At 49.2% G+C, this 26,072-nt stretch overlaps 9 protein-coding genes across 9 annotated transcripts; 5 read left to right on the top strand and 4 right to left on the bottom strand.

Annotated features, from left to right (window-relative positions):
• Nucleotides 1–241: 241 nt before the first annotated feature.
• On the top strand, nt 242–809 carry CI109_104409 (uncharacterized protein; the record flags this gene model as incomplete). Its single annotated transcript, XM_032005346.1, has 3 exons — nt 242–497; nt 562–616; nt 665–809. The coding sequence occupies 3 exons, from the start codon at nt 242–244 to the stop codon at nt 807–809; spliced, it is 456 nt and encodes a 151-aa protein (XP_031860307.1).
• Nucleotides 810–1,395: 586 nt separating this feature from the next.
• On the top strand, nt 1,396–2,337 carry CI109_104408 (uncharacterized protein; the record flags this gene model as incomplete). The annotated part of the gene is made up of 5 exons (XM_032005347.1): nt 1,396–1,555; nt 1,621–1,694; nt 1,768–2,009; nt 2,064–2,130; nt 2,197–2,337. 5 exons carry the CDS (start codon nt 1,396–1,398, stop codon nt 2,335–2,337), a joined length of 684 nt encoding a protein of 227 aa, XP_031860308.1.
• Nucleotides 2,338–2,807: 470 nt separating this feature from the next.
• Nucleotides 2,808–5,089, top strand: CI109_104407 (uncharacterized protein; the record flags this gene model as incomplete). Its single annotated transcript, XM_032005348.1, has 11 exons — nt 2,808–2,863; nt 2,977–3,180; nt 3,348–3,474; nt 3,569–3,648; nt 3,714–3,823; nt 3,880–3,893; nt 3,960–4,093; nt 4,170–4,296; nt 4,463–4,744; nt 4,820–4,903; nt 4,994–5,089. 11 exons carry the CDS (start codon nt 2,808–2,810, stop codon nt 5,087–5,089), a joined length of 1,314 nt encoding a protein of 437 aa, XP_031860309.1.
• A 352-nt stretch (nt 5,090–5,441) lies between these two features.
• Nucleotides 5,442–7,403, bottom strand: CI109_104406 (uncharacterized protein; the record flags this gene model as incomplete). Its single annotated transcript, XM_032005349.1, has 5 exons — nt 5,442–5,734; nt 5,820–6,616; nt 6,802–7,058; nt 7,127–7,198; nt 7,254–7,403. 5 exons carry the CDS (start codon nt 7,401–7,403, stop codon nt 5,442–5,444), a joined length of 1,569 nt encoding a protein of 522 aa, XP_031860310.1.
• Nucleotides 7,404–7,776: 373 nt separating this feature from the next.
• Nucleotides 7,777–8,319, bottom strand: CI109_104405 (uncharacterized protein; the record flags this gene model as incomplete). The annotated part of the gene is made up of 1 exon (XM_032005350.1): nt 7,777–8,319. One exon carries the CDS (start codon nt 8,317–8,319, stop codon nt 7,777–7,779), a length of 543 nt encoding a protein of 180 aa, XP_031860311.1.
• Nucleotides 8,320–9,356: 1,037 nt separating this feature from the next.
• Nucleotides 9,357–15,350, top strand: CI109_104404 (uncharacterized protein; the record flags this gene model as incomplete). The annotated part of the gene is made up of 22 exons (XM_032005351.1): nt 9,357–9,809; nt 9,884–10,412; nt 10,465–10,683; nt 10,735–11,831; nt 11,894–11,993; nt 12,051–12,489; nt 12,549–12,813; nt 12,877–13,085; nt 13,151–13,331; nt 13,393–13,695; nt 13,768–13,816; nt 13,873–13,918; nt 13,968–14,013; nt 14,075–14,084; nt 14,138–14,194; nt 14,250–14,450; nt 14,515–14,640; nt 14,719–14,727; nt 14,793–14,974; nt 15,034–15,143; nt 15,212–15,253; nt 15,314–15,350. 22 exons carry the CDS (start codon nt 9,357–9,359, stop codon nt 15,348–15,350), a joined length of 4,710 nt encoding a protein of 1,569 aa, XP_031860312.1.
• A 527-nt stretch (nt 15,351–15,877) lies between these two features.
• CI109_104403 (uncharacterized protein) lies at nt 15,878–18,214 on the bottom strand (the record flags this gene model as incomplete). Its single annotated transcript, XM_032005352.1, has 5 exons — nt 15,878–16,544; nt 16,603–16,940; nt 16,999–17,370; nt 17,423–17,461; nt 17,528–18,214. The coding sequence occupies 5 exons, from the start codon at nt 18,212–18,214 to the stop codon at nt 15,878–15,880; spliced, it is 2,103 nt and encodes a 700-aa protein (XP_031860313.1).
• A 1,524-nt stretch (nt 18,215–19,738) lies between these two features.
• CI109_104402 (uncharacterized protein) lies at nt 19,739–24,184 on the top strand (the record flags this gene model as incomplete). The annotated part of the gene is made up of 11 exons (XM_032005353.1): nt 19,739–20,338; nt 20,417–21,160; nt 21,222–21,446; nt 22,003–22,149; nt 22,227–22,326; nt 22,447–22,719; nt 22,879–23,041; nt 23,107–23,210; nt 23,326–23,519; nt 23,610–23,709; nt 23,793–24,184. 11 exons carry the CDS (start codon nt 19,739–19,741, stop codon nt 24,182–24,184), a joined length of 3,042 nt encoding a protein of 1,013 aa, XP_031860314.1.
• A 143-nt stretch (nt 24,185–24,327) lies between these two features.
• On the bottom strand, nt 24,328–25,776 carry CI109_104401 (uncharacterized protein; the record flags this gene model as incomplete). The annotated part of the gene is made up of 4 exons (XM_065967486.1): nt 24,328–24,433; nt 24,547–24,769; nt 24,895–25,544; nt 25,628–25,776. The coding sequence occupies 4 exons, from the start codon at nt 25,774–25,776 to the stop codon at nt 24,328–24,330; spliced, it is 1,128 nt and encodes a 375-aa protein (XP_065823558.1).
• Between the last annotated feature and the right edge of the window lie 296 nt (nt 25,777–26,072).

The raw sequence follows: 26,072 nt of genomic DNA, 5'->3' as shown, positions 1-26,072 counted from the left end.
CATAACCAAGCAGAAGAATAAGTGTAACAGTCACTCACCGCCACAAAGGATCTGTGTGGTTAGGCATGTTAATTAATTATCGCACGGCACCGCTGCATCAGCACTCCCTTCAAGCATCGATACCTCGGTCAACGTTACATTCCATCCTGCCATTAGCGACTAGGAGGAAGCGAAACCCGATAAATCTTGCCATCCGCAATTGGTGGAGAACCACGAGGGAGATCTGGTCTACGATTGGAAGATGAACGCAGAACCGCAAGACGAACCTCTGCCAGCGCACGACTCAGCTGCTGCAACGCTAATGGATGACAACGTCAAGCACTGGGATCACACAGCATTCGAAGCGATGAAGGATGGTGCGAACGATACATCCGATAACAGTGATGATTACTGGTTCGATGATTACGACGAGGCCATCGACACGACGGTCGTTCCCCCTTGGGTGTATGATACCAAGATACTTCTGGTCACCCCGAAGGTGATGGACGAGCTCTACTGTATGCGATTGAACGAAGCCCGCTCCACAGCGAAGCGCCCGTACTCGGGCCCCTCCTACGACAGCAATGCCACCAATCACCCGTAGAGATTCAGCCATCAGCTCAACCCGCTTCAAAACGTGAGTACTCTTCAGTGATCACTTGCGACAAGGACTGACAGCGAACAGAAACACAATCGACAGTGTCCGTCTCATGCGTCTCATGTCTACCAACTCAAACGACGCGATCACGAACTCTCATGAATATAATGACCCCACCGAAACTTACGAAATTGACGAAGTTCACGAACTGCACGAAACGACGCGAATTTAGACGAGACTCACGATGTTGTTATGTATATGAGCTTGGACAAGCCCACACTTGTTGTCGACCACCTTGTTAATGTCACGGTACCTGTTGATAGATTGATTGTATATAACGATGCATACATAGTAATCTGTGTAATTTCAAGATCATAATGAATAAAACGGGAATATCTGACTTTAGGTTCAGCTCCATGCCGGTATTACCGGCTACCATCATGTTTAATCTGAATGACGAATCCATCTCATCTTCAATTTAAGCTTACTCTCTGGGGCATGTGATGCGGGATGTCTTCTACAGTATGTATATACCAGACTTGGCTAGTTGATTACACTCCATGCATACAGTATGATACAGGTGTTTAGATGCAAGACACCAAATGCAGTGGTCCCGTGAACATGTGGAGTGGGGCCGCTTACTGACAACATCCGGACTGTAGCTTTGCAATGGTGCACGTACAGCTACACACATCATTATGGCACCACCGTTAAACACACACACACACACCCGTTCTTGATACTTTGCTATAAGAGAGACTCTCATCAACACATCGTTCTCGTAATCTATATCGTAAAGCAAACATAACGCCCTCATCATGTCGTCCGACAGTCGAAAGACACGGCGTACAGTGGAATTGATAGTCTTCGGTATCACATTCGCTCTTGCCGTCACTTGCCTCGGCGCGATTGGTAATGCCTTGGCAAAGCGGAATCATGAAGTCGGAGAGGCGACACGTCTAGCGGCGACACGAGGAGGTAAAGTCGATCGATACTCGTGGTGCTGACGAAATCACTCAAGCTGACTATTGCACACACGCCAGTATATTTGATCGTGGCGACAAACCGTCTTGTTGAGCCTGGATATGCCCTATGCGCAGCTACATGTAGCACCATTGTGAGATATTGATTCATTGCGGAGTGGCGACGTAGGGTAGTGGACTTAGGCTGACAAGCTACGGACTTCTCAGGTCAATTCACTCACCCTTATCCTCCTCTCGTTCTTCAAATTACCCCACGCCGTTCGAAAGTTCTTATGGATCGTCCCACTTTTCGCAGTCTTCAACGCTCTATTCCTCATCGCCACTTGCATTCCAGTGTTCGTCGCAGCGAGAACAGGTCATTTGACACTTTGGGGGAGACTCGGGACTGTGATTCTACCTCAGAGCGTATTGCACCAGCAAGCTCAAGCCTTAGGCCTCACGGACGCTTTGTGAGTATTGCTTTAATCCATCTTGGCCAGGTGCTGATACGCATTGTTTGATAGCTGGGGTAAAGGCTACGTCAAGTTCATGGCAATCATCTCCATCCCCACTACGATTTTTGGTATTGCGGTTAGTGGTCATTTCTGGCAGCATCAAATATGTGGGAAAATACTGATATCCTTCTTGAACTCTCAGACCGCTATTCTCGCATACGGATGGTGGCGCCGAGAACAACGAGAAGTTCAACCTCGATCACCTCACCGCGCATACGACGACACTCTCACTCACGAGAGTTCGGGTGATGAGAAGGGTCGTGCTCAGGTGAATCAAGTCTGATTCATCAGCCCAAAGATATCAAAAGGGCGATTGTTTGGCGACTGAGAGCGAGGGTTGATGATTTGGTGCAATTGACAAGCGAAGAGACTGAATTGTGTAGATGTCCCCTTATAATGTGATATGTACCGTGTCACTTGTCCGTGCACCCGTGCCCAAACTGCTTGTTATAGCATTACCTAGATACGCGCTCCTGTATGCAATACGACCAAACAATAACGTTACAGGGGACCTCCTCCACCTTTCTCAAATAGTACCTGGCTTCGCGCCTAGATTGATGGGACTAGGCACGTCAAAAGGTGCGCCTAATGGATTTCACCCCTGGTCCACTCTCACTCAGGGAACCACGCCTCTCTCTATCACCTGTCGTCACCATCTCCCATTACATCCAACATCCACATCCACATCCTGCTATTCATCAACAACCAACCCTTCTCTCCATCTCATAATCACCAGCCAGTCACTCTTACACCATGTCACGACAAGCTCCCCTCGTCATCGACAATGGTACCGGTTACACGAAGATGGGGTGAGTGTCTTGCCTTCCTTCCCTTGCTGCGTCTGTCCACATAATGTGCCCGTGCTCGGTACATGCGTCAGTGTCAATCTGTGTTGCATCAAATGCTGACCCCCTCTGTGTAGCTTCGCAGGAAACTCCGAACCATCATTCGTGTTCCCTACCGTTATAGCGACCCATCAGTCTACTTCCTCTGGTTCATCCAACAACGCTCCCACGTCGGGGAGAGCACCGCCCCCTATCGCTGGTAAACCGTCACATTTGGCAAGTAAGAGAGGTATAGAGGATTTGGATTTCTTCATCGGTGATGAGGCTGTCGCGAACTCCAAGTGAGTGAACCCTTCTCTCACCGTCCATCACTACGCCCATCCACTGGATGTGTGGGTGGCTTCTGACTAAAACGCGGGTGTGCGCTTGGGAAGGGGAGATGAACCGCACAGCTTCGACTGCGCGTGTCAGATCTAGGCAAGACAAGTGCTGACGCCCTCAATGATAGGACATACTCCCTCCACTACCCTATTCGACATGGTCAGATTGAGAACTGGGATCATATGGAGCGATTCTGGGAACAATCCATCTTCAAATACCTCCGAGCAGAGCCTGAGGACCATTACGTCTTGCTTGTGAGTGCACCCACAATCCACCAACAATTTGTCATTCTATATGCGTACTGGGTGGTATCGTGTATTAACGCTGTGACTATGCCGACTCGTCCAGACTGAACCCCCTCTCAACCCTCCCGAGAACAGAGAGAACACCGCTGAGATCATGTTCGAGTCCTTCAATGTTCAAGGATTGTAAGTCCAGTGTGGTCCTTCACATCAGATGTACATAAACGATGCTGACGATCACACCCTCGCAGGTACATCGCCGTCCAAGCCGTTCTTGCGCTCGCTGCATCGTGGACCTCGTCAAAGGTCAACGAGAGAACTTTGACTGGTACTGTCATCGACTCTGGTGACGGTGTGACTCGTGAGTGGACGAACTATGACTTCGTTGTCCATAGCTGATTACCGGTGGAACATCAGACACAATTCCTGTCGTACGTTTCCAACATTGCCTGTACCGGCAAGCAACGCTTTTTCCGCTCACGCTATTTTGCTTACAGGCCGAAGGATACGTTATTGGCTCTTCGATCAAGCACATCCCTATCGCTGGTCGAGACATCACATACTTTGTTCAGCAACTCCTTCGTGATAGAGGGGAGTCGGCCCAAATTCCTCCAGAAGATCAACTCAGAGTGTGAGTCGACAGCGCCACCCCTTTGCACCCGTCATGAGTATGACGCTAATTGTCGTGGGATGTTCGATGTTCTCAGCGCCGAGAAGATCAAGGAGGACTACACGTATGTCTGTCAAGATATCGTCAAGGAGTTTAAGAAGTATGATTCGGACCCGTACAAGTACTTTGCGAGGTTCTCAGGAGAGCACAGTGTGACTGGGAGGGTGAGTGGTCTCCTTTCCTGTCGCGATCATCGTCCTACAAATTCCGCCTTCATCTATGTTATGGTGTTGTTCCTCTATGTGATAAGAACACATCGTGTTGTGTCCTTTCAACCTACTTCAAGCCAGATAGTCTCTGCAGTGTCGCTGATCATTTACGCTCACGTAGAAATACGACCTTGACGTCGGGTACGAACGATTCCTTGCACCCGAAATCTTCTTCAACCCCGAGATTTACTCTTCCGACTTCCTCACCCCTCTCCCCGAAGTGGTCGACACCGTCATCCAAACCTCCCCCATCGACGTCCGACGAGGTCTGTACAAGAACATTGTGCTGTCAGGTGGTTCGACCATGTTCAAGGATTTCGGAAAGAGATTACAGAGAGATGTCAAGGCGATTGTGGATGGACGTATTGCAGGTTCTGAATCGGCGTCAGGAAGTCATATCAGGGTGGGTAACCTCCCTTGTCCCACATTGTCTACGGGAGTCTATTGTGGCTGGTACTGATTGCTAAACTCATCATAGTCATCTGGTGTCGAGGTTAACGTCATCTCGCACAAGAGACAGCGTTATGCAGTCTGGTACGGTGGTTCGTTGATGGCGTCTACTGTGAGTATTCTTGCGCTTGTCTTGCCCCATGTACTGGGGTCTTTTGTTTCGTTCCGCAGGACCGGGGCTGATCAGTACTGCATCTCGTAGCCCGAATTCTTCAACGTCAGTCACAGTCGAGAAAACTACCAAGAATACGGTCCTTCGCTCGTCAGGCGATTCTCAGTGTTTGGAAGTGCGTCGTAGATGGACGATGATAAGATATGAGAGGGATATAGGCAAAAGGGCGACGTTGTAATGCATATCAAAGTGACGCTAAAGATGAAATCGTGTTGCTCAAAGGAATGGTTGCTCATCGTGATTTCGAGGTCGTGGTAATTTCACAATCCAGTTAATCTTACATGGAATATGCTACATGTCAAGGGCGAACTAGTGAATGTGTGAGGTTACGCAGAGCTAACTGTACAGCGTGTTGTGTGTCTCTACAAAAGCTTGACTACTCTCCCCTATCTCACACTTGCCCCTCAAATTTCCTCCCTCATACCAACTACGTGTCCTCGGTCGTCCCTGCTTGATCACCTCGGTCTTACTGTCGCATCTACACACCCGTCAATATATCACCCACTTCTTCTTCTGAATCTGCCAACTCGTCAATCTCCTCCTCCTGCCCATCATCTCCTGCCCGCACATCGTCCGTTGTAACAGTCTGGTCCACTGACCATTGTGGGGCAGGTGGTTGGCTTTGCTGACTCGGAGAGGGGTCGCCGTTCGGTCTGTCATCGATGTTGTGTATGCTCGATTGCGAGGGGAAAACTTGGGTGTCTTGCAGTGTTGTACTAGAACGAGGCTGGATGGCCATTGCCTCAGAGACGATCTTCGCTTGTGACAGATCTATGAGAAGCGAGGGTTAGCAGAACTCAAACAAGCGTCTGTAAGCCGACTGAGAACTGGAGGAGATTTGGAAGTTTAAGCTCACCATTGTCGTCCTTCTCCCTCCTTGACTTCTTTCTCGGTCTCAATACATCCCAATCATCTTCCTCCTCTGGTTGAGGTGATTCATCGTCGTCCACAACAATCACTTCGCTCGTACGTTCCGGTTCGCCAGGGGAGCGACGACGTTTCTCAGTAGTACTGGAGCCTGGACGATGTGGTTGATTGGAGGATCCCGAAGCGAGGGTAGAGTGTTCCGACGTTGAGAGATGGTTCGCATGCTGCAGGTTTCGGAGAAGTGTAGGGTTATTGATAGATGTCGTAAACGTAGATATGGCATTTGCAGGGAGAGCGAGAGAGTAGTTATGTGTGCGGCCGCCCGCAAGAGATGGAGGAACTTGAGCAGGTGCGGGAGCCGGATAAGTCGGGATACTTGAGCTGTGAGACATTTGCTTGCTGACCGCTTGCGGTGCTACACTTCCAGTCTGTAGTGCCTGTGGTCCTCCTCCTTGCCCCATACCGCTGACGTTTGGGGGGTTCGATGCACTCGGCTGAGCATTCACCGAGACAGATCGAGACTCCACATCTGTCGACTTTACATTCTTAAAGAACCCACCGCTAGGTCGAGGTTGGATTCCCGAGATCGTGTAATATGGTTTACCCATTATCTTCACTCCACGCCATAACTTCCCAGGAAGTCGGATGACGTCTGCACCCAGGAACATAGGTGGTGGGTAGTCTGGTGATGCAGGGAGGGCTGAGAATTGATGGAGGTACGCTTCGTACAGTTCTCGTTGGGGGATTTGGTCGTTGGGTGAGGAAGGTCGGTATTTCATTTGGAGCCTGTCAAAAGCGAAGAGCGAGGGGGAAGTCAGCGACGATTTCTGCATTCAGTGCAGGCAATCGCATCCAACTGTAGAGGAAGGGTTCTGTCGACAAGGCGGCGTTAAGCCGTGAGAAGCAACGAAGACTCTGCTTAACAGACAAGGGAAGGTCTAGAGCTGACGGATAGAATGAGCATAACTCACCACACGATCGACCTTTGGGGTTCTGGCATCCTCAAGAACGCAGGTATATTCCTCCCAATGACCTCCAACTGCTTGTCCGTCAACAACGCTCCAGCCCCATAATATATGTCCGGCATCGGCGCGGTTGATGTTGGAGCTTTGGGGGGTCTACCTCGTTTGCGCTGGGCGAGGGTCTGTGTGAGATGTGCCTGTTCTGAAGCACGGATACGATCTCGTTTGATAGGTTCTATTTGTCGGGCTTGGAAGATCGCTTGTGTCTAGAGAGCGAGCAAGGTCAGTAAGAACGTGATTGTGAGGAATGATGAACAAGGGAGAGGTGATTCACCATTTGTTGATGTAAGACTTGGCATCGTCCAAGCTCCACTTTAGGGTCGGTACATCGTGTGCACACTGATGACTGTTGAAGGAGCCCAATATCAGAGCGTGGTCCGAGATAGTACCTACAGACTTACGAGATGATTCCCAACATCAGCGTTGAAGTGGGCCCAAGGCCATGATCTACCACAGGAGAGACATGGTCGATGGGGTCGAGTTGTTGGGCTGTGCGTTACAGACTGTGTTGACGGTCCCCCATTATTGGGTGGAAAGAGGGAGAGTGACATATTGAGTTGGGTAGGATGAGAAGGAAGTCAAGACTTGGAAAGGAAGGCAAACGAGGAAGATAAAGTGGACGCGGTAACTATTGTGATTTTGACTTTTGATTTCCGGTGATTAACGCGAATTACTGTCGGCTTCCCAATTGACAGACAGGACGGTTCATAGCACTCATTCGAGTATACACATATCCGTCTCGTTATGCACGCACGCAGCAGCAGTGTGTCGTGTTATGATGGACTTTGTGGGTGACTACATAAGTGTATGTGAGGGAGACCTGTGGCCTTTGAACAGACGTGGAAGTAGCCTTTGACCGGCGATACCCTCCCTTCTCTACCAGCTTGTATTTCGTACACTAGTATACAACTGTCAAGCATCTATCTACTGAAGCGGCGCAAGCATGACCCAGTCCGTCACTACCCTTTTTCCTATCGTAAACTGCGTCTCGCCAATCTTATCAAATCCAAACTTCTCATAAAACCTCTTCGCCCTATCGTTTTCCCCATACACCGTCAAGTAGATATTTGCATACCCCATCCTCTTCGCTTCGTTCAAAGTATTCTCCATTAACGTACGTGATACACCACTACCGTGATGATTGACATCGACGTATATCTTTCCCAACTTGATATAATTCTTGTAATTCTGTAAACATGATAGCTCGGACACACCGCCGATGGTGAGTTGACTGTATGCGACGACTCTCTCATTCATCAAAGCAAGGAAGAATACTTTGAATGGATCGTTCAGGTCGGTAAGAACACTTTCGACATTGTATATCCCATCTAACATCGACTTGAGTTCATCGGGAGGAGTGAGATGTCCAAATGTGATTTCGAAGACTGGTCGACCGACCGAGATGATAGCTTCCGCGTCTGTGATGGTGGGTTTGGCCCGTCGGATCGTGGTGCTACCACGCGTCATGTTGATATGACCTAGGCCGCGACAGTCCTCGGTTGTCTGTGATATTATGTCTGGTTTACAAGAACTGACAGATACAGTACAAGAGCTGATGTAATGATGACGGAGTTGGACGGAGACAAGCCACCGACGATATCTCGACATGGTGCTCATCCCCGATTACGATTACTAACGGTACCTCGGTCAACGAGTGGGTCTGACCGAGTACCGACCGATTAGATCACAAAGCGGAAGCAAAGACAGATTAGTCATCGGGCGCCGTAAGCTGTCTTGGCATGGTATGAGAAAAAACGATTGATTGTGAATAATGCATCGAGCGAGAAGCTGTACAATGAGTAGAGGTGCATCGAGGCGACGATCTTATCTGCATACTTGGAGACTCAAAATAACACGGCCCAGCGAGCGCGTGGAGGCGGGTTACTAACCTTGTTCTGAATTGTCACTACGGGGTTTTGACTACCGCTGCTTAATCTATTTTGATTCTGGTCTTGTAATAAAATCACACTCTCCTGTCTACTGGATGCGGGCGCCTGTTGTTATTGATTGATTGATTGATTGATTGCTTGATAGAGTTGCTGGAATCAATCACTCAATCAATTGCCGCCAATTGAATCGTGTATTCTGTGCCTGGGGACCGAAACCGAGGAAGATTGATAATGAACAGGGGTTTTCAGTTTTGCCCGATCTTGAAGCGAGATTCACTTCGCTTATACGTCATTTTTCTCAATCGCTACTTGCGGCACCGACCAGAAAAAAAAAGAGGCTCTGATCATCAACAAAACTCTGAGCAGTCAGTATGCACGATTGACCGAGGCTTCTTGGCTTGAGACCGAGTGAACTCTCGTAATAATCAGGTAAAAATGTTGTTTGTTCGCAAGTAGAGTTACTCTACATACGCATCTGGGCCGGCGGGGACAAAAGGAAACGTATACCCACCACCAACGCTGCATAGATAATATATTTCCAGTCTCGATCTCAACTTGTTCTTCCTCCCATCCTTTCAACGCTATCTATCTACCAATCAGCAGCAACAAGACAATATGGCTGCACCTATTTCGTTGGGTCAACCCATTGACCCGTCAACGTTGTCACGCGACGACGATGCATTCGATGGTATGGACGGCGATGATTTCGATGCTCGATTCAATGACAATAACAACGCGACTAATTTCAATAACAACACCACAACTGCCGATTCACAACAACCAACGGCTGTCAACAGAGTAGAGAGCAGTAACGCTATCGCCGAGTCGGACCGTTCATCCAGTAATCGTACCATCGTCGATATACCTGAGCGAGCTGGCGAACCAAGTACATCTTCCAGTCCTCGAAAGGAAAGCAAAAATGTGTTGGACGCCGATCGAGAGCAGGAGGACTACGACTCTCGTTCTTTATACTCGTCAGACTCGGCGAGCGGAAGCGGTCAACAAACGCCTGACTCCTCTGAGAACGAGAATGACAAAGATGCATGGAGCAATGCCAAAGTTTTAAAGGTGAGTCAACTGATCAGAATTGCTTGCACGCATGCATACAAAGAGCCATATTGATTCAATGATTCACCCTGCAGCACGACCAAAAACTCCTCGAATCACGCGGTATCGCCCCCACTCGTTCCCTCGACCTTGCATACAACCATCTCTCTGTTCGAGGAACTGGTGGAGCCGACGATGTCACCTACGGTCCTACTATCGGAGGGATCATCGCTCCTTGGACCAACCGAAAATACAAGAAGAAGGCTATCGCTCTTGCTTCGGCCAGAGTAGAGGGAGAAGAGAAGGGCGGTGGACCGTCAGGTGATGCTGCTCGTGGTGAGGGCATGTCTTGGCAAGAAGGTGACAATGAGCCTAAGAAGGGAGAAGAAGGTCTCCGAAAGGGCGAAAGATTCTTGCTCAAGGATTTTTCCGGTCTCGTCAAAGCGGGAGAGATGATGTTGGTCGTTGGAAGACCTGGTTCAGGTTGTACAACCTTTCTCAAAGCTCTTGCTGGATTGCACAACGGGTACGCCGGTATCGACGGAAAGGTTTATTACGGTTCCATGGACAGCGACGCCAAACTTAAGCCTTTCCGATCAGATGTCATCTTCAACAGTGAAGAAGGTGAGTGACAGCGTTACTGCTTCTGATATCACGCTGACTGACGTCTCCCCAGATCTCCACGACGCGAACCTTCACGTTGGTCACACTCTCGACTTTGCTCTTCGAATGAACACGCCATCGGCTGCTGCTCGACACCCAAAGGAAGAGGGTGGTGAACCCATGACCGAGAAGGAATACCAAGCCAAGACCAAGGCACACTGGCTCAAAGCGTTTGGTTTGGAACACACAAACGATACCAAAGTCGGAGATCAATACACGCGAGGTGTTTCTGGTGAGTAGAGGTCTTCCTTGCGATTCGAACAAATGCTAACTCAAGCTACAGGTGGTGAGAAGAAACGTGTATCCATTGCCGAAGTCCTCACCAGTCGAGCATCCATTCAGTGTTGGGACAACGCCACTCGTGGTCTTGATGCCAACACCGCTCTCGGGTACGCCAAGGTCATGCGTGATCTCTCCGACATTGAACGAAACGCCACTGTCGTATCGCTCTACCAAGCCGGTAACGGTATCTACAACCTCTTCGACAAAGTCACCGTCATCGCCGAAGGTCGATTGCTCTACTACGGTCCCCGAAGTGAAGCGAGAAAATACTTCGAAGATCTCGGTTTCGAACATCTTGACGGTGCCAACACGGCTGATTACTTGACCGCCGTTACCGCAACAAACGAACGTAAGATCAAGGAAGGACACGAGGGCAAGGTACCCACCGCTCCTGTAGAGTTTGCAGAGATCTACGCCAAGTCCGACATGGCCAAGAGGATGAGGGAAGAGCTCGATGCGCATCTCAAGGACACTGCATCCCTCGACAGGAAGACGAAAGAAGCGCAAGATGTGATTCAGCAACAGAAAAGCAAGGGTGCTATCAAAGGACGACCTGAGAAGGTCGACTACTTTACTCAAGTCAAGGCTGCCTTGATCCGAGACTATCAACAACGATGGGGAGACCAATGGACCCTCTGGGCACGACAGGGAACAACGGTTGTCCAGGCACTCATTGTCGGATCGATCTTCTATTCTGCCCCTAAGAGCACCGGCGGTATCTTCCTTAGAGGAGGTACCCTCTTCCTTTCTTTGCTGTTCCCATCTTTGATCTCCCTTGCCGAAACGACTGCTGCCTTCTCTGGTCGTGCGGTTTCAGCGAAACACAAGGCATTCTCGATGTATCGTCCTTCGGCTGTCGCTCTCGCTCAAACCATCGGAGATCTACCCATTTTCTTCGTTCAAATCGTCGTCTTCACCTTGATCATCTACTTCATGGTTGGATTGCAAGTCTCGGCAGGACATTATTTCGCATACCTGTTGTTCGTTTACATCACGACCATTACGACCACGGCGTTCTTCCGATTTGTCGGTTACTCTTTCGGCACCTTCAACGATGCGTCCAAGGTTTCCGGTCTGCTGTTCAGTATCATTGTCACTGTGAGTTCACCTAATAACACGAACGCACAACAGAATGCAAGCTGATCACAAGTCTTTCTCAGTACGCTGGTTATATCATCTATGTTCCTTCGATGCACCCTTGGTTTTCGTGGATCCGATGGATTAACCCCGTCTACTACAGTTTCGAAGCGTTGATGTCTCGTGAGTTACGACGATCACAAGGCCACAGTTCAGCGCGCTAATCTTCCTGTTTGGTAGACGAGCTTACCGGTCTTACTCTCGAATGTGTCCAACCTCAACTGGCTCCTTACGGCCCAGGCTACACTGGCGCAGGACAACAAGGTTGTGCACTCCCCGGTGCTAACCCTGGTACTACCACCGTCGACGGCACCCGATATCTCGATCAAGCGCTCAACTTCACTCAAGGACACATGTGGAGGAACTTTGGTGCCGTTGTCGCTCTTCTTGTAGGCTTCATCACACTTCTGCTTCTCAGCATCGAACGACTCCCTGCTGCTGGATCGAACAAGGCTATCTTGCTGTATAAGCGAGGTGGTGGAGGAAAGTTCATCCGAGCGACCGCTAAGAATGGAAATGGACCAAAGGACGAAGAAGAAGGTACAGGCGAGAAACAGAACACGAATAAGAACGGTGAAGTTTCGGACGATTCAATCAAGGACGTTCACTCCGTTGAGACGTAAGTTGTCATTTGTTCTTTTTCCACAATTCCATCAAGCTTATATCCGTAAATCGTAGCGTTTTCACCTGGAAGGACCTTACCTACGTCGTTGAGGGGGACAAACAACTCCTCAACAAAGTCTCCGGTTACTGCAAGGCTGGTCAACTTACCGCCCTTATGGGCTCTTCTGGTGCCGGTAAAACCACCTTGATGGATGTGTTGGCTCAGCGAAAGTCCGAAGGTACCATCCACGGAGAGGTATTGATGAACGGCAAGAAGTTGCCAATGTCGTTCCAGAGAACGACTGGTTACTGTGAACAGGTTGACGTGCACTTGCCTCAGGTGAGTGACCGTTTATTTTGCACTAATGAAAGGATCAACCAGCTGATAGGTGGTCTTTGCTAGGCTACTGTCCGAGAGGCTCTCGAGTTCTCCGCCGTGTTGAGACAACCCCGATCTATCCCGTACAAGGAGAAAATCGCCTACGTCGACGTTATCATTGATCTTCTCGAATTGCATGATATCGAAGATGCTTTGGTCGGTACACCCGGACAAGGTCTCGGTGTCGAGCAGAGAAAGCGTCTCACTATCGGTGTCGAACTTGTTAGCAAGCCGTGAGTTCCGCTGATTCTGCGGAACTCAAACAAGGAATATACTGACTGATCTTGTTGATGCTCAGCACCCTTCTTTTCCTCGATGAGCCTACCTCCGGTCTTGATGGACAAAGCTCTTACCTTATCGTTTCGTTCTTGCGAAAACTTGCTGCTGCGGGTCAAGCTGTCCTCTGTACCATCCACCAACCGTCTGCTTCGCTCTTCTCTCGATTCGACAACCTCTTGTTGTTGAAAGCCGGTGGTAACGTAAGTCTCGTGGACAATTCTTACTGATTTGGTACTGTACTCATGTGAACACTCCCTATAGACTGTCTACTTTGGTGCTATCGACCATCTCTCCGACTACTTCTCCTCCAACAAAGTCAAGATCCCTAAAGAAGTCAACCCTGCCGAATTCATGATTGACGTCGTCTCTGGTGATCTCTCTAAAGGTCGAGATTGGGCCAAGGTTTGGACCGAATCGGAAGAATGTAAGACGATGATGAAGGAGATTGAGGAGTTGAAGAAGACTAGCATCGACAAGAACCATGAGACCGAGGACATGAAACATGAGTATGCGTCAACCACGATCACTCAGTTGAAATTGGTCACGAAGCGTGCCTCAACTCAGGTGAGCAGAACAAATCAAAGTCACGACACTTTGCGTGCCTATTGTGACTGTTACTGATCTGTCGAGATATAGTTGTGGAGAGATACAGAATACGTCACCAACAAGGTTGCTCTTCACGTCGGTGAGTAGGACCCAGCATCGATCGCAATTGGAAGCATCGCTGACGATCGTTTACAGGTGCCGCCTTGTTCAACGGTTTCAGTTTCTGGATGATTGGCAATGCGTGAGTGGTGGAGTGGTAATCAATGCTGTGGGTGCTGACCGTACAACAGATACGCCGACTTGCAAAATCGACTCTTCACCATCTTCCAGTTTGTCGTGAGTGGAGCTTGCGTTACCAAGTTGTCACATTCGTGTGCTAACGTGTCTGCCTCTGTAGTTTGTCGCTCGTAAGTCTGGCTCTGGAAGCACCATCACACAGGGAACTGACTGTCCTTTATAGCTGGTGTCATCGCCCAAACTCAACCCAAGTTCATCGCCAACCGAGATATCTTCGAGAGTGAGTCGCTTCTTCTACACGCACAGAAGTTTGTTGTTGACAGTTCATCTCATAGCCCGAGAGAAGAAAGCCAAGTTGTACTGCTGGCAAGCATTCGTCTTTGGCGAGATCATCGCCGAAGTACCATACTTGCTCGTCTGTGCATTCTTGTATTTCGTCTGTTGGTACCCCGTCGTCGGATTCAGTTTCGCCCCAGGCGTTGCGGGTCCTGTCTACTTGCAGATGACCCTCTACGAGTTCTTGTACACCGGTATTGGTGAGTCTTAAGCCATCTCAAGCATACCTCGAACGACATTCTGATGTGCTTGGATGGCTTGCAGGTCAATTCGTTGCTGCTTATGCTCCTAATGCGGTATTCGCGGCTCTTGTCAACCCGCTCTTGATCGGTGTGCTGGTCATGTTCTCAGGTGTATTGGTGCCTTACCAACAGATCACTTCCTTCTGGCGTAAGTGGTGCACCGCATAGTATGACACATTGCCATATACTGATGAGCTTGACGTGTTTTCGTCATCTTTGATAACAGGATACTGGCGTGAGTTACTTAATTACCTCAATTCCTCTTCCATCGAGGCACAGTTGGCTGACTTTCTTTCATAGTATACTACCTCGACCCCTTCAACTATCTCATCGGAGGACTACTCGTCTTCCCTCTCTGGGACGTCCAGGTCACATGCAAAGAGGAGGAATTTGGAATCTTCAACCCTCCTTCTGGTCAGACCTGCGGAGCGTACATGCAGACTTTCCTCTCTCAACCCAACACAGGATATATCAACAACCCTGTGAGTGCTCCCCTCCGTTCACTTCCTGTGTCTCTGCTGACGTCGTGGTGTTCTTGCAGGACGCGATGAGTGATTGTCAATATTGTATCTACAAACAAGGTAGTCAATATCTCGCTTCTGTGAATCTACCGAAACACGTCTATGGATACAGAGATATCTGTATCACCTTGTGAGTAACACCCCACCACCATTCCGAGACTTGGGCCTTTTCACTGATTTCTGGGTTCGATAAACCAGGCTGTTCTGTCTCTCGTCATACGGTTTCGTCTTCCTTCTTCTGTGAGTACACTGTTCTTCCTCCATTCGTTACGGTCGCTGATGTCTATGTCCGATCTGCAGTAAACTCCGAAGCAAGAGATCCAAGACTGCAGAATAGAAAACTCGAACGGATCCATACATATCCTTCCCTCTCTTTCTTTCTTTCTTTCTCTCATTCTTTTATAGACTCGATGCCCCACTTAGAACTAGTCAATGTACAATCCATAATAACATAATCTGATTCGGATCGCGTCACGAGCCTCATATGCATCATTAGACATTTATGGTATCGCTATTCAGTGGTGGTCAAGGTCACGGCATATAGCAACGGTAACTTATACATGATTTGCATTGCATTCCACAGCACAGCAAAGAACTAACATATGACTCCGTGTATGCTATACAAGTGGAAATCCCAAAGAGCGAAGAGACGAAAGACATAAAATTGAAACAAACGCAATCCGCGTGATATCTATATAGTGGATGAGTCCGAAAATTGGATTTGAAGGGGAAAATAATACTGGATACAATTTTGCCGTTGTGGTGGTGGTGGTGGTGGTAGTGAAGACACTCGGTGTCGTTTCCGAGTGTGTGTCGGTTCACATGTCCCACTGGTTGGCGCTCCTACCTATGACTTCGCCCCGACTACGCCCCGTCAAAGGTCACTTCGACATCACCCCACGCGCCCAACACGATCAACTCGTTCTCATTCCCTTCCTCTCCTTCTTGAACTTGCGCTACCGACTCGTATCCGACCTTCTTCCCATCGGGACCTACATCCGCCCAATACGCAACTCCACTGATCGTATCGCGACTACTCTCCAACATCGTCGTGTTGACGCCGATCGAAGCGAAATTCGAAGAAGGATCAACTTCGATGGTCCCAAATCCTACTTCTCTTAATCGTTCTTTGCCTTTCGGATCGAGATTCGGTATTTGTCCAGGAGAAGGAATGACCAGTTCGCCCCACATCGTCCTAGCGATGAAGGGTCCTACGTAATTCGGATGCACGTGAACACCCACATTACCTTGCAATGTGGCGGTAATGGTTCTGAGAGCGACGGAGGGTGGATGACGTAAATACCGCACATCAACTGCTCCTTCGGTGGTGAAGAAACCAGTAGTGATGATGTGAACAGAGGAATTCGAAGTAGCCGTGTTATTGGGGACCGCGACTGCATCGGTCGTGGGTGGAGGTGTCCATCGATGAGGCGATCGTCGAAGGTTGTTGAAGTCCGTCGTAGGTTCAATGGCTGACGAATGGTCCGGGGTTGAGGGATCGAAGAGAATCACATCCGCAGCAATAGCTCCACTGAACCACATAATGATCAGTATACGTAAGGCGCCTGATTCACAAGAAATAGACTCACTCGGTGACATTCACTCGCAACGACTCGGAGATGTTCCATCTCCCCGCTACGTAACTATTACGAGCCAGAACCGTCGCATTCTTGGCGGCAACATAACCGACGTTCGTCCCTCCATTTCCGGTCTGAACCAACAGGTTGCCAAACTCCGCAACGTTCTCCGTATGACCGAACCGAACCGACATTCGGTCGAGGTTGAAGGAGAACGAAGGGAAGTATATTGGGGCTGAAGAAGAGCGGTACGCAGAAGGAGGAAGACGGATGACAATGTGGGAAGTGGTGATTGACGTGGGGTTGATCGCATATATGTTGGCCACCTTGCCGTCCGTCTCAATCGGCGTCTACCGAGGTAACAAAGTCAGTTACAGAAACGTGGTTGAACAAAGATCAAGGACGTACGTATAAGCCCACGCCGACACCACCATCCCCACGTGTCATCTGGCAAACCTGCATGATATCATCGAGTTTTTGTTGTCCGGAATACCGCACGATCACATCGATCAGAATTTGGTCTTCTTTCCCACTCGTGAGAAGGTGTTCCGCCCCGCCTGTGCCGATGAATGTGATAGTACCGCTGGAGCCGAGACCGTGTGCGTTGATGAACATGTTGGAAGGAGGTGTGCCGTTGACGATGGGGAAGGAAAACGAAGCGAGAGAGAGGGTTGTTGCCGGGAAGGGTGTGAAGAGAGTGCTGAAAGGCGACGAGGAGAAGTTGAATGGGGTGAAAATGTTGCAGGTGGTGAGATTGGCTTCGCTCGTTTTCGGTCCGTCCTGTAAAATGGAGTCAGACGTGTTACGTAGAATCAGCGATAGTAGAACTCACTCTATCTGCGTCGTAGGTCATGTTCGCCGAGCTGCCAATCTACAACAACAGAGATGAGGGATTAGCGAGATACCTCAGGCATATCTGAAAATACTGAACACGTACACCCCAGAGGACCGCTTTCTTTCCACCCGGTTCGTTATCCATCCAAGGAGGCATAGGCCCCGGGCCACGACGTGATGCTGCAGCCTTCTCCAGACCGACCAGTAAACCTATCGCGAGTCCCACCCCTATCAACACCAACACCATTACGGCCTGTACCCATCTTCTCCACTTCAGCCACCTCTTCTGCGATTCGGCTGATAAGGGCGGTAGGATCCCGCATATCCGTTTTCTTGACTTTCCGTCTTGCGATGATGATGACCCTTCCCATATTTTGGAAGTGGACGCGTGATGAGGTGAGTTGAGGGTGGTGGTCGGACTGATGTTTTGCGGATGTACATCTTGAATAGATGATGTGTGAATTGGAAGAATACCGGTCGGTGTTAGTGAGCCTGTCGATGATGAGGAGGCGCGATGATGAGATCGATGTTGATATACGCTGTCGAGTGTTCTCAACCGGGGTGGAGAAGACGACGTTCTCCGAGGAAGCGCGTTTTCATCGCTGAATACGTCCCCTTCATGAGACGATGATATTCTCGACCGTCTCTGTCTCCGTTCGTAAGGCGGTAGAGACTCGTCTTCCCAGTCGACGTCGTATGCTGATTCGGAGGGCGGGTTTAGTAAAGAGGGTGTAGAAGAAGATGGCGAGAAGATGTTGGGATCCTTTTCAGGATCAGGAGGGATGATCATAGTTGACGCGATGTATGTCGAGCCAAGTCGATGAAGCGGGTGGTGATGGCAATTGGAATAGTGTAGAGGTTGTGAGGTCAATGGAAGCTGAGGCTACTTTTGTTAGATTGAAAGGCAGTGCTATCTATCTCGACACATTGCTGAACCGCCAAGAAAGTACGAGTGTCGATTAAACTTGTGGAGAAGGCGTCGTAAGAAAGAGTCGTCAATCGGTGTGATCTGGCCGTTGCCGAGAGTGACAAAGGGTAGTTTTCGATTCTATGACAAGCGAGCGCGTCCGTGTCGAGTATTTCGAAGGATATACAACGTTCAGTGGTAGCTAACTGAGAGACAGTAATCAAGTATCGGTCAAAGGGCGGATTGATCAATGTCTTCTCGCGATTGAAAAGGTCTTTGACGACGAGTGCTGCGATACACAGCCGTATAAGGGAATTTGCATGAATTAGGCACGCTGACTTCCCGACGGCCGACGGCGCTTTGCGGGCCTATTTGAATAGGGGATGGACGTCTGTTGTGGGTTGTGGACGCCGTTGATGTTGATCTTTATATCTGTTCATGCATGAAGTGGGGTGTTCTTCTTCAAAGTGTCGGCAGACACCCTCCAACCGACGTGATCCATTAGACTTGAATGGTACCAAGCGCTATAACGAGCGAATCCAACGCTGGGTCAAGTCATATCGCTTACGCACGATCGTGCGTTCACGTAGTCGATCCATCCGCGAAGGACGAATTGTGAACAACGATCATGAACGATACCCTGGTATCATGAAGGTATGCTCTGACCTTGATCATCTCATTTCTCTCTAGTGTCCTCATCTCGTTGACTTTCGTGTACGTTTCTGTTGATGCAGATATGTACTGATTGGTCTGACGCGTTACTGATTTACACTGACTGTTGCGCACGGACCACTCGCACCTCGTGTTCAGCCCTCCTTTCGTCCTATGATAACACACACACACACACAACGCACTGACCACCGCCCATGCAATGATATGACACGCCGTTGTGAGAACGAACACTGATTAACACTGATTCATCGTATCCCTTTGATTTATCTATCTCCTCACTTCTTCTGACTCAACACAGCACGCAATACTGGCCCTTCCCGATTATCTCCTTGAACGAGCACTCGTCAAAATGGTAGTCTCGAAGCTCAGCAATCCTCCCTTGTTTGAGAAGGTATCGCCTTCGTCGTTTCCTCCGATCAAGAGCAAGAGTCCCCTCGCGGGCTACACCTTTTATGTAGAGGCGGAAGGGCGTGAGAAGGATTGGATAATGAGTTTCATCGCGGTGAGCGATACGTCCTTGTACCCATTAACTGGAACCTTCATTGGCGAAAAGCGAATTACTAACTCTTCGTGCTGTTGCCCTTCCTGTCCACGATCACCTTATCCATTGCTGCATTTAATCCCTCGCCCCATTCTTCCAATCTACGCTATCGTGACGATCTATGCTTCCGGGCTCGCATTCTTCCGTTCCCGCCTACCACACAGAATGAAGTACTTGGTCTACTGACCACTGCGATGGAAGCAAGATACATCATCGTGCCGACTTTGATTAACGATGAATTCGTCGAACGTGTGGTGGAGAAGTACAAACGGAAGAGAGTCATCAAGTTTGCTTGGCTGGAAGTGTGTCTTCTCACTCCCGACAGATCGCTGGTAGACAAGACGCCATATCTGGTAGAGCAAGAGAAGAATGAAGAGGACTTGACCGAAGAAGAAAGAAGATGGATGGCTAGGTTGACATTTCATTGTCTAGATGTCAGACCACAAGCACGGCAAGTGGACCAACGGGAAAGACATCGATCTGATCGACGTTCCTCGACATCTTCGCTACCGGTCCACACATCAATTTCGATTTTCAATGAAGATCTTGTCCTTCGGCTTCCACAACGTCGTGTCGTGACTCACCCGGCTCCCGCTCCAGCTCCGGCTCTAAGGTTCCACCCACGTCTTCATGATCATCTCTATAAAACGACCTCGCGATTCTCATCTTCGCCACCGTATGTCTCAGGTGTCATGGCTCCTCCATCACCTATCGCTGCTCGTCCCTTTTTCGGGTTGAAATTCTGGGCCTTTTCTCGATGGCCTCATCGCGGAGATCTAGAGAATACTATAATGGTAAGTCTTCCCGCCCGCCGATTAAGACTATCGTCGTTCCATAGGTTGTCGAATAACAGACTGATATCCGTTTCACAGCGACACGGAGGACAGATATGGACAAAGATCCGTGATGCCGATTATGTTGTTTTTGGCAAGACAGAGGGATCATTTGAAGACACGAAGCGATTGTCTTATCTTCAAACCGCTCAGACAACGCGCAAGGCGATCCCTGTCTTGGAGGAATGGATCACCGTTTGTCTTCGAGCAGGAGTCTTAGTTGATCCGCAAGCATATCGAGCGACACGAGACAACCTCATCTACGATTACCGCTCCCCATTAGAGACGACAGTGTGGCATCCACTGTCCTCGAAACGATCATCCGACACTGCCTCGATATATCCACCGCCAACGCCAAATCTAACTGCAGGTCAATACGCTATCTCTCTACCTCCAGACCCACGGTCTCAGCGATTTGCAACTACCCATCATACTGGACGTATGCCATTATCAACACAGCAGCCGACTGTAACGATCAGACTCGAGGATCCGTCCCCGAGTCTACTTCCTCCTGCGTCCCCTATCCCTTCGCTTGACGACAATGACCTCGATGAACTTTGCAGCGATCGAGAAGCAGCCCATGATTCCGATGATGATGATGATTTTGAAATCATCGAGTGTATGCCAGCGGCGAAACTGAAGGAGACGGTCGAAACGTCGAGTGCTAGTACTTTGAACGCGCAAGTCCTGCTGGGAGATGATGAGGACGATTCAGATGACTGGGAGGATGATACTGGTCTGATCCACAAAATATATGACGATTCGGAGGACGAGGACTATGAGGTGAGTTTGATATGCTACTTGTTTGAAGCTGTATAGATCTGCGCTATTGATATACGTGTAGCCTCAGCTTGAAGAGAGGCGAGTGAAGAAACGCAAGACCGGCAAATCTTCTACCATTGGTGTCAATACCGGAAACAACCCTTCGATCCCGTACTTGGAACACAACTCCCCACTACGTAGCTCGATCATGCCGGGCGAAGAGTCCGTCTTTGACAACCTTGTCAAATTTCTCCGCGACCGTCCGACGGATCTGCCTTTTCCTGTATATAAGAGGCAAGCAGGCTGGGTAAGTGATCAAGTCTATCAGCAGTTGTCGAGCATCACTTATACCTCGTCCCTTTCTTTCCCATTGGGAAGAGACAGTGGTACAGGGTGTATTATCCTGTGTTACTACAGACTCATTTGGACATCTTGCCATCGAGCCATGCGGTCAAAAGACTCAAAAGGCTTAGGGGTAATTTAAGCTCGTCGTCCGAGTAAAAACGATAGACAAAGACTTTGACTTTTGGACTGTACTATGGCATTACTGCGATGTGTAATGATATGGCGTTTGGAACTTGGAGATATGTATATGCATATTTGTATTGTATGAGCTCATGCCTCTGTCGTGTTGGTGGGTCCTCGGTAGAGCAGGCAGAACGGAGTTGATCAGAACAACAACCATATTGGAGTTTATCGGCAAGTAGTTAGAGTTTTACCCTTTGATTACGGTCAAAGCCGAAACCTCGAGTTAGTGACCGGGAAGCTGGGATTGAGTAACACGCTCGTCCGTCCTCCTCTTTACTTTCCATTCCATACCTTACTACTCAACCTTTCTTCTCTCATCGTTTCACCGCTTGTAGCGATCATCATCACTCATCATGGCGTCTATCGACCCCAAGCCTGTCCCGATCGACTTTACGAGATATCTCAGTAAAGAGTCGACAAATAGGAAGAGGTCCCAGCTCAAGGAGCTGAGACAGTATTCTGTCATCCCGGGTATGATCAGTGTGAGTGGGACTAGGCCCACTTGGCTCAGATAAGAGGCACAAAGGCATTGAGCTGATGTCTGTCCTCGTGGTGGTAGTTTGGAGTGGGGAGTCCTCATCCTTCTACTTGGCCAGTCAATGGGATGACATTATCGATACCGTTTGCAGGGAAATCGGTATTCATCCCAGGCTACGATAGTGAGTTCGAGAGTGCTACGTCGCTCAAACACTTCCGAGATGTGAAGTAATCCTACAACTGCTTTGGAGCACCACGCCTGGATTTGTGAACTCATACCTGTGTTTGATCACCGTTGTTAGGCAGATCACCTAACTCCCTCTTACCTCTCGAGGCCTATTCCGAACCGACGAAAGATGAACCTCTCCGACCGGACCTTTCGTTAGAATTACAATACAGCTCGACATACGGTACACCTCATCTCTTGGAATGGATCAAAGAGCATATCGAACGTGTCCACAAACCGCAATATAACGAATGGACCAATCTGTGTACGGCGGGTAATACGGATGGAGTGGATGGGATTATGAGAGCTTGTTTTGATAAAGGGGAATATATGTTGACAGAGGAGTTTGGTGAGTGCCTCTTTTCATATAGTGGCACGATATGTCCTATGTCATTCCGGATCCATATCTTCAATGAAGCGTTATACACCGAATCACCCACCGCATCCCGGGCCCTCCGCCCTTTCAGAGGAGAGAAAGAATGTTTTCAGTGCTGACCTTGTCAAACAGCCTACCCTGGTCTATTAAGTCCAGCCGCTTCAATCGGTCTTCGAACACTCGGTGTACCGATGGACGCAGAAGGTGTTCGACCCGATGCGCTAGAAGAGATCTTAGCAAATTGGGATGAGGATGAAAGAGGAGGCGCGAGACCCAAGATGATCGTCATCGTACCGTGAGTAAGACAATCCGCTCCGCAGTGCAATAGTGGCTGATACCAACTCGACCCGATTTGAATAGGACCTGCTCGAATCCCTCTGGTGTGACTATACCTGTTGATCGCAAGAGGGAGATATATGCGGTGTGTCGCAAGTGGGATCTGCTCATATGCGAGGACGACCCATGTGAGTGTGGTTACGCTTTACCCATCACCAGTACAACTATTGGATTTCTCCCTCACACCGATGCGCCATAGTACCGCCTTCAACGCTGATGAGATACAATGGGACCTTCACGCAGACTGTTTCCTCCAGATCCGACCCAATGGCGCAGATTCACCCATCGTACCTTCCTTCCTTTCCCTCGATACAGATGGACGTGTCCTCCGAGTCGACAGTTTCTCAAAGATCGTCGCTCCGGGAAGTAGGTTGGGTTTCATCACGGGTCATAAGGTCCTAGTCGAGAAGATCATGCAGACAAGGGAGAGTGCTACAGTGAGTGGAGTACTTCCAACGAGATCATCTCACAGTATACATCGTTCGTAACTTTGAAAGGTTGCTGAATGCTGAATCTTCCGTTTGTAGCAATGCCCTTCAGGCTTTTCGATCGCTGCGATCAGCGCTATCCTGCGAGCCTGGGGCAGTCATGGTGGTTTCGAGACAAAGTACATCCCGCACATTTCTGGTGAGTTCGTCGCTGTCCCCGTGTCTCTCCAAGTTGAATTTTGGTTTCGGAGGTTATTCATACTGATGAGCGATCCATACTAGATATCTACTCCAAGCGATGTCTCTCTGTCATTGAGTATCTGAAGAACCACGTTCCTCCCTCAACTATCGAAATCCCTTCTCCCTCCGGCGGAATGTTCCTCTGGGTCAGACTCAAGATCGAATCACATCCGACTTTCCTCAACTCCCCATCCAGTGATCCAGAAACGATCTCGAAACAGGTCTTCCAATCTTTTATCGATGAAAAGATCCTCATTGCTCCTTCGGAATATTTCAGAGCTCCTTCTTTGAGTAAGTGGAGTAGGGATGAAGAGGCGAAAAGGATATATGTGAGGATCAGTTTCGCTCTACCTCCGCCGAAAGAGATGGAGGAAGGCGCAAAGAGGATGGGGAGAGCGTTGGCGAAGGAGTGGCAGATTCCTAGTGAGGCGTAAGGGTGGCAGAAGGGGCTACCTCACATGAGGGCACAATATGCAAGTTGTATACATTGTTGGATCGTCTCTCTGTCACGTACGTGCTTCTATGTGATGATTATCGTCAGAGAGCATGCATACTGCACTCCTCTCTATCTCGCATGTTATTCATCGGTGATCTTGCACACCACGACACCTCTTCTCTGCCATGTATAGCTGACCCACACTCCTACTTTATCGTCGTGCGCAGTGGGTGTAACGGTAGGGTAACTGTGATAAATCGAACGAAATAGTGAATCAGCATCACTCCGTGCGATCTACAAAGGGAGTAGAGTGAGAGCGCGGAGTTCCGTCTAAAACTACTCTGTGAGGAACCAACTCACGAGAACTCTCCCTTGCCATCATTAACGATCCCCGTCTCGAGCGCTACGACCTTCTCGAACCCCTCCGGAACAGGTGAATCTTCCAACGTACACCAATCTTGCCAGGTTTCACCATCGTCAGAGCTTATTTTGAGTATTAAAGGTGTACGAGGACCCCAATTTATAGGCACGGGGTTAAGGGCGACGACGAGACGATTGTCTCGTAAGCGGGTGACACACTGGCCTGTGCGAGGAGTAAGAAGTGCTCAGCTTTCTGTCTCACAACGGGCCGAATAACAATCGTATACGGTGGTGATTTCGAGTGAGAATCGTAAACTGGACGCAGTCTGGGTATGACATGCGACTCACCTGAATTGTTATTTGGCAGATCTGTTTTATACCCTCTACTCCATGTCTTTCCATAATCCTTCGAATCAGACCTTACGATTCTCCCAACTGACGATCTCATAAACATATGCACATGTCCAGGTTTATCTCCACTTTCCCAAAGAGAAGGCTGTATCACTCCCTCCCCAGGGAAACTACCACCTTCCACACCTCTATCCTCGGGTAACGCAACGAACTCGGATCGTATCCACTTTTCACCCTGCGTAAAGCTTTCGCTCTCCGGGGTAGTGGGATCAGGTTTCGGGGCGATATCGATATATGCGTCCCATAGACCTTTACCGTTTTCAAGGGTGACTTCGCGACTTGATCCAGCTATCCAATCTCCATTACTGAGTATTATCGGTGGATTCTTCTGGGGTCCTCTACCGCCCGATCCGGCTTCACCGGGTACAAGTTCGACAGGACTGGAGAAGGTCTCACCTCCATCGTGGGAGATGATGTAGTATGTCCGCCAGGAAGGTATGGGAGTACCGGTCTTGTAATATACGATCAAGTGTTTTGGATCTTCGATAGGTGATGGGAGGAAAGACACTGGATTCCAGTGGACGATATCTTCTTGACCTGCGATGACTCTGGGAGATGACCTAGTATCGTTGACTCGTCTGCTAAACCTATCGAGACAGTATATACCAGATCAGCATGCCCTCAAATTTAAACTGCCGGCATAAACCAGCTTAATCTGCCACAAACTTGCCATATCTTGACATCGCCGTGACCCTCTTTACTACCTCCGAACCATGTCGCATACACCACTCCTGAAGCGGCTTGGACCGTCGAACAATGTACTTCAGACTGTCTCGGATCGTCCTTTACCAGGAAGTCACGCTCGATACGGGGTGTCATGGTGAATGGTGAAGACTTGTCAATCTAGCCGAGTGGATCGATGCACTCAACTTTCTCTGTTAGTCAACAATCAACTTTACATGTCCTGCATCTGCCATCTGAGCCGTAGTAGGTGAACTGATCTCGAAGCTCGAGAAGTGGAGGTTGATACGATATTCGGGACTTACCGAATACTTAGCCGACACTGCCCCCGCACTTGTACATTCGGAGACCGGTGGGCGAAGGGCGGGGTTGAGAGTGGAAAGTCGGATACTTTACCGAACGGTACAGAAGGTACAGTGAGTGACGCGGACCAT

This window comes from Kwoniella shandongensis, chromosome 7 (assembly GCF_008629635.2).
Source record: "Kwoniella shandongensis chromosome 7, complete sequence".
Lineage (NCBI taxonomy): Eukaryota > Fungi > Basidiomycota > Tremellomycetes > Tremellales > Cryptococcaceae > Kwoniella > Kwoniella shandongensis.
The sequence above is the reverse complement of the archived record's forward strand: the minus strand, read 5'-3'. Positions and strand labels throughout refer to the sequence as shown.